Source organism: Mus pahari, chromosome 12 (genome assembly GCF_900095145.1).
Source record: "Mus pahari chromosome 12, PAHARI_EIJ_v1.1, whole genome shotgun sequence".
Lineage (NCBI taxonomy): Eukaryota > Metazoa > Chordata > Mammalia > Rodentia > Muridae > Mus > Mus pahari.
Genome location: NC_034601.1, coordinates 40,202,754 through 40,209,048, shown reverse-complemented (window position 1 = coordinate 40,209,048; position 6,295 = coordinate 40,202,754). Strand labels below are relative to the sequence as shown.

General features: G+C 41.0%; 1 protein-coding gene across 4 annotated transcripts in view; it reads right to left on the bottom strand.

Annotated features, from left to right (window-relative positions):
- The window catches only part of Slc9c1 (solute carrier family 9 member C1), a 67,486-nt gene that overhangs the window by 12,609 nt on the left and 48,582 nt on the right, over window positions 1-6,295 (bottom strand). For all 4 annotated transcript variants that reach the window (XM_021209712.1, XM_021209711.1, XM_021209713.1 and 1 more), the window contains 3 exons: window positions 6,075-6,200; window positions 4,662-4,760; window positions 2,096-2,269 (listed from right to left, as the gene is read on the bottom strand). In XM_021209712.1, the coding sequence (XP_021065371.1) occupies window positions 2,096-2,269; window positions 4,662-4,760; window positions 6,075-6,200 (399 nt within the window). The remainder of the gene's footprint in view (window positions 1-2,095; window positions 2,270-4,661; window positions 4,761-6,074; window positions 6,201-6,295) is intronic.

Here is a 6,295-nt window from a genome sequence, read left to right as displayed (position 1 = left end):
CTGACACAGTGGATCTAGAGAAGGCAGTGCTCCCTCTCCGCACTGACACAGTAGATCTAGAGATTCAGTGCTTCCTCTCAGCTTTCATACAGTAGGTCTGGAGAAGCCAGGGCTCATGCACAGCATTGATGGGACAGATCAACAGAAGGCCACTTTATGTTCAGTCTTTGCTTTCATGGTCTGTTATTTCTGGTCCTTCAGGTGGATACTAGTGGTTTAAAATATCTCCTTTCTGACAACTAAACCTTAAAAATTTGGCACTATTTGTTTTTGTTGTTATTTTTGTTTATTTGTTTTGACACAAGGTCTTGGTCTTCCTTTGTAGCTTTAGCTGGCCTATTATTTCAGCCATTTTATTGAATACAATTTCACAATTCATCAAACTCACCATCTTCTGTAGGGCTCTGTTGCATGGTGACTGGACAATTATGGGAGGCAGGGACTCAGGGTGCATTTAAGGATTTAAGGGCTGTCCTACTTTCTTTTCTGTTACTGTGATAAAATACTCTGACCAAAAAAAAAAAAAAAAAAAAAAAGAGATCATCTGGTTAAAGAGGTGTTTTTAGCTTCTCATTCCAAGCAACGGTCCATCATTTTGGGTAAGGTATTCAGGAGCTCAAGCATGGATGGTCACATCCCATCCATGGTCAAGAGCATAGAGAGAATAAACTCATCTTGCTAACTTGCTCTTAGCTAAGTTCTCTCTCTTCTGTTTTACTGTTTATAGTCCCCTGGCTAGGGAACAGGGCCACTGACAATGGGCTCCATCTCCCATCAGATAAAAATCAATACAATCCCCTAGAGATGCATTCACATGCCAGCCTATCATGCCAGCCTGAGGTAGGTCATTTCTAATTAAGACTCTCTCTTCCCAGACTGTGTCAAATTGGCAGTTCAAAATAACTAGTGCATGGCCGACCTTATTGATTTCTCGTCTGAAGGCTTTCAGACTTATTTTGGACATGCCTGCTTATAGTGATGGAAAACAGTGTCCCATGAATTTGGTGAGGTTTTGTGCTTGGTTGTGGTGGGTTTGCTATGTATATGGTGCCTTCATAAATGGTTGCTAGTGTTTTAATTCAAATCCTCTTGGCTTCACTGACTTGTTTGTCTCCTTGTGTTTCCTGGAAAACCATTTCCAGATCACGGTTTTGCCGACAGGTTTAAAGAGCCCCGGCTTTGCTTCTTCCCTGTGCTTTCATGGGTGAACACTATTCTTGTGGGGGCCAGTGGGAACCCCTGGTACACTGGTCATTTTTATCCTCAGTCATGTCTCGAGTGGGAGGGAGACTTTTTATCCCCTCTGATCCGCTGCTTTCCTACCAATACATTCCAGTGCTGACCCTTCCTTATCTTATAATGTACATTCTTTTCTTTTTCTTGCCCTTTTTAATAAAGACAATTTTTATTCTGATGAATTCACAAATTAAAAAAAACACACTGCTAGATTAAAAGCTTCATGTAAGTAAGAATTTGCCTAGACCTAAACTCTATATACATCTTAGTGAAACAGCTCCTATGGCCCAGACTTCCTGGTTAAATTCTTTCATTGTGGCAGGCTCACTTTTGAAACTATTTTGCTAGAGCATTATTGTTAACATCAGAAGCTGTTTAGAGCTGTTTACAAGCTGTTTAGAGCTAGCCTCTGAATCCAGTGATGATGCCATCCCTAGGAGACTAGAACCCTCCTGCCTCTGTTACCATGGCAACTGCTGCACACTCCTTTACCCACATCGCTTGTGTGTGTCATCAACTGGGTTACCCACATTAAGGTCCGGATAAAAGACAGAGACCCAACCCATTTTTCTCTCTTTCCCCTTGCTCGCTTCTACCCCCCCCCCCCCCTTTCAGTAAAGGACCTCTCTGGTGGGAACTGTGCCAGTTCAGTGGGATCTGTCCAGAAACAAGCCATTTTTAACAAACAATTATGCAAAGTATGCATCCATTGGTAAATAATGAGCGTCCCTTTAACTTTCCTATTTAAAAACATACATGGCTACTGGCCCCTAGACACATGCTAAGTGCTAAAAACATTCTAAGTTTGATAGGAGACATTGAAAGAGATACAGCATCATGACTGAGGAGCTGTTCCGACCTCTACAACAGTTTTGCAGGTGGCAGAATATTGCATCCGTTCTTTAGTCAAACAGTTTAACTCTCCTATTATCTCCCCGCTGAGCAGGTACTCTGTGTGGGACAGTGGATGAATTTTAGTCTCTGACTCTGCAGGTACTCTTTCCATCTCCAGGTGTGGCTTTGACCTTCTAAGCTGTTAAGAAACAAGAGAGAAAAACACATATGCCGGTTAATTTACATCACCCAAACTGTTTGCCATTTCCCTGCTTCAGGTTTAACAATTACACTGTATTTGCATCATCCTGGAAATAGTTCCCCTTAAAGTAAACTTATTAAATGAGCAGTGACTTTCACACAGAATATTCTGAAACAGGTAGCTCTTTCTGACTACTCTTAAGAGGCCAACGTGTATCCATTTTAAATGGTTGAATCTTCCACTCATATAAACACGTGAAGAGCCACAATTGATAAATTTACATCTTCAGAGATGGTTCTTTGTGTAGTTTCCTCTTATCTATCAAAAGAGAAGGGGAAGGAGGATGGGAAATGGGAGTGAGAAAAGGGGCAGTGTTTGAAGAAAATAAAAAAATAGAAAGAAAGAAGGGTATGGCTTGGAAGGTGGCAGGTTGTTGGCCATTGTGTCTGGTCTTGAAAATCATCATTTGCATGCTAACTGCTCTCTTAAGAAAGGATCTCTTGGGAGCCTCTCTCTTCCCTGGTTTCTGGGACTTTCTAGTGGCTATTCCCAGTTGTCCATTCCCCACTGCTACATATTTCTATTCATTTTCCTGACCCTATGTACTTCTTTCCTGACCCTTCCAATACCTCATCTTGTCCCCTCACCCTTTTTTCCCTCCTCCTTTTGTCTCTCTTCCAGGTCCCTCCCTCCTTCTACCTCCTATGATTATTTTGTTCCCCCTTCTATGTAGGACTGAAGCACCCACACTTTGCTCTTCCTTCTTCTTGAGCTTCATGTGGTCTGTGAATTGTATCTTGAGTATTAAGAGCTTTTGGGCTAACATCCACTTATCAATGAATCCATACCATGTGTATTCTTTTGTATCTGGGTTACCTCACTCGGGATGATATTTTCAAGTTCCATCCATTTGCCTGTGAGTTTCATGAAGTCATTGTTTTTAATAGCTGAGCACTACTCCATTGTGCAAATGTATCACATTTTCTGTATCCATTCTTCTGTTGAAGGACATCTGGGCTGTTTCCAGCTTCTGGCTATTATAAATAAGGCTGCTATGAACATAGTGGAGTATGTGTCCTTGTTATATGTTGGAACATCTTTTGGGTATATGCCCGGGAGTGGTAGAGCTGGGTCTTCAGGTAGAACTATTTCCAATCTTCTGAGGAACTTTCAGATTGATTTCCAAAGTGATTTTTGCTAGCTTGCAGTCCCACCAGCAATGGAGGAGTGTTCCTCTTTCTCTACATCCTTGCCAGCATCTGCTGTTACCACATTTTTGATCTTAATCATTCTGATTGGTATGAGGTGGAATCTCAGAGTCATTTTGATTTGCATTTCCCTGATGACAAAGGATATTGAACATTTCTTTAAGTGCTTCTCAGCCATTCAAGATTCTTCAGTTGAGAATTCTCTCTTTAGCTCTGTATCCAATTTTCAATATGGTTATTTGATTCTTCTTGAGTTCTTTGTTATATTTTGGATGTTAGCCATCTATGACTCAATGAGGATACCTTTAGCCAAAATATACGACAAATTGGAGATAGAGACCACCTCCAGCAGATAGGTATGGCCCCCATTTGAGTGATGGGGCCACCTACCCATCTCAAAATTATTAACTCAGAAATGATCCTGTCCAAAGGAAAGACAAGGACAAAAAATGGAATAGAGACTGAAGGGCATTCAGAGACCTCCCCACCTAGGGGTCCATCCCATCTGTAAACACCAAACCCGACACTATTTGTTGATGCCAAGAAGTGCTTCCTGATTGGAGCCTGTAATGGTTGTTCTCTGAGAGGTTTTACTAGTACCTGATCAATACAGATGCAGATACAGCCACCACTGGACTGAGCCTGGGGACCACAATGGAAGAGCTAGGGAAAGGAGTGAAGGAGCTGAAGGGAATTGCAATCCCATAGGAAGAACAATATCAACTAACTGGACCACCCAGAGCTTCCAGAGACTAAACCACCAAACAAAGAGTAAAGGTGGAGGCATCCATAGCTCCAGATATATTTGTAGCAGAGTATGGCCTTATATGACATTAATGGGAGGGGAGGCTCTTGGTCCTGTGAAAGCTTGATGCCCCAGCATAGGGGGATGCTAGAGAGATGAGGCAGGAGTGGGTAGAGGAGCACCCTTACAGAGGCAAAGGGGAGGGGGAAAGGGCAGATGGGATGGAGGATATGTGGAGGGGTAACCAGGAAGGAGGAGACCATTTAAAATGTAAATGAATAAATGGATCAATAAAAAATAAAATAAAAAAAACAAGTGTCTCTTCATTTTATAGCATGAAAAGTCATTAATTCTTAATTTTGTAAAGCTCTTTTTTTTTCTTAAAAATAAACAACTTGAATGTTCACAATCACATTCATAAGCGTCTCTGCTTTACCTTAACCATTCCTGAAATTATTACATAGATTCCTTCTGGCTCATCCCCTTCTTCAAATATGTTATTTCCACAGTCAAATGTTACAACTTTTGCTTTTTCCTAAAAAGAAAAAAAAATTGGGATGTTGATCTATACTTTAAGAGAGCTTTTATACATTTAAATATTCAATAATCTAAGAGATTGTGTCAGTTGCAATTTTGTGGGAGAAAAGAGGATTATAAATGCATTCAGGGGAAGGGGAATTTGGAGATCCACAAATATAATTTTTGTATCTAAATCTCATGCATGTATGAAAAAAATAATCTAGAAATAAGAACGGAGTGAAAGAATGAAAATGATTCATCTAGGTGAAAAGTTTCAGGTAGACAGGATGAATGGCATGTCCATATCTTGGGCACTCTAAAATCTAAGTATGTGACAACCCATTCTGAATACTTTTTTTTTTTTTGGTTTTTCGAGACAGGATTTCTCTGTATAGCTCTGGCTGTCCTGGAACTCACTTTGTAGACTAGGCTAGCCTCGAACTCAGGCTGCCTGTGCCTCTCGAGTTCTAGGATTAAAGGCGTGTGCCACCATGCCTGGCCATTCTGAATACTTGAGGGGGAAGTTTAAGCTTGGTACTGAACAAGCACCAAAAAGAATACCATTAAAACATGCTATTGATTTGCTCATTCTGCAAGCAATCAGTGAGAATGGTGGGGTGGGTATTCAAAGGATGAACGAAGCCAGGCCTGGTAGCTCATGTTTGTAACCTGACATGTGGGAAGCTGAGGCAAGATAAGTGAGACTTGGAAGCCAGCTTGCAATACATAGCAATGACAATAAAAACAAAAGGGAAAGAGAGAAAACTGAAGGATGGAGGAGCTAAACAGTGGGGGCAGAGATGTAAAATTACTTGCAGTATACTAAATGTAATAGAACAGCACACATGCATATTGGAAACAATGGTAACACATTTCTTATTTCAAACAAAAGACAACACGATGGTATTCTGGTGAGAAATTAGCTCAAAGACCTACCTCTCTGACTACGTCTGGTAGTTTGCAGAAGTGCAACAAATAAGGATAGATTGAAAAGGGTCTAGGACCAGTGGGTATTTCCAAGAAATCACAGAGAATCCACAGATTAATGGAATTGGAAGAGAATTTAGTGTGAATGGCACCACCAATAGTTCAGCATAACAAAGTAAAGGGCATATGGCATGTGGGAAACAGAAGCTGAAGGTGGAGAGGCAGGTGGGAGGCAGCTTGTACCAGGGCTGTGGGTTATACTCAAAGAGATGTTGATTATAGCCTATAGCTAGCAAGGGACAATGACAGAGTTTTAACTAGCGAGTAGCATGGTCAAATCCTTACTGTCTTCATGATTATTTGGTAGTGCATTAAAGGCATTATCAGGAGGTGAAATTTTTACCTGAATAAAGGTTATGGCTTCAGGATCTTCACTAAGCCATGGGATATTGCATGGGGCTTCTTCAACATTAAATGGCTGGATAACAGTCTGCAGGTCAAGCACCTTGATCTTTTTGGCCATGATTAACTAGAAGCACAATATGTGAGAAAGAAGGTGAACAAAACAGTGTATACAGAATGAAGACAAGAAAAAGGAGGAGGAGGAGGAGGAGGAGGAGGAGG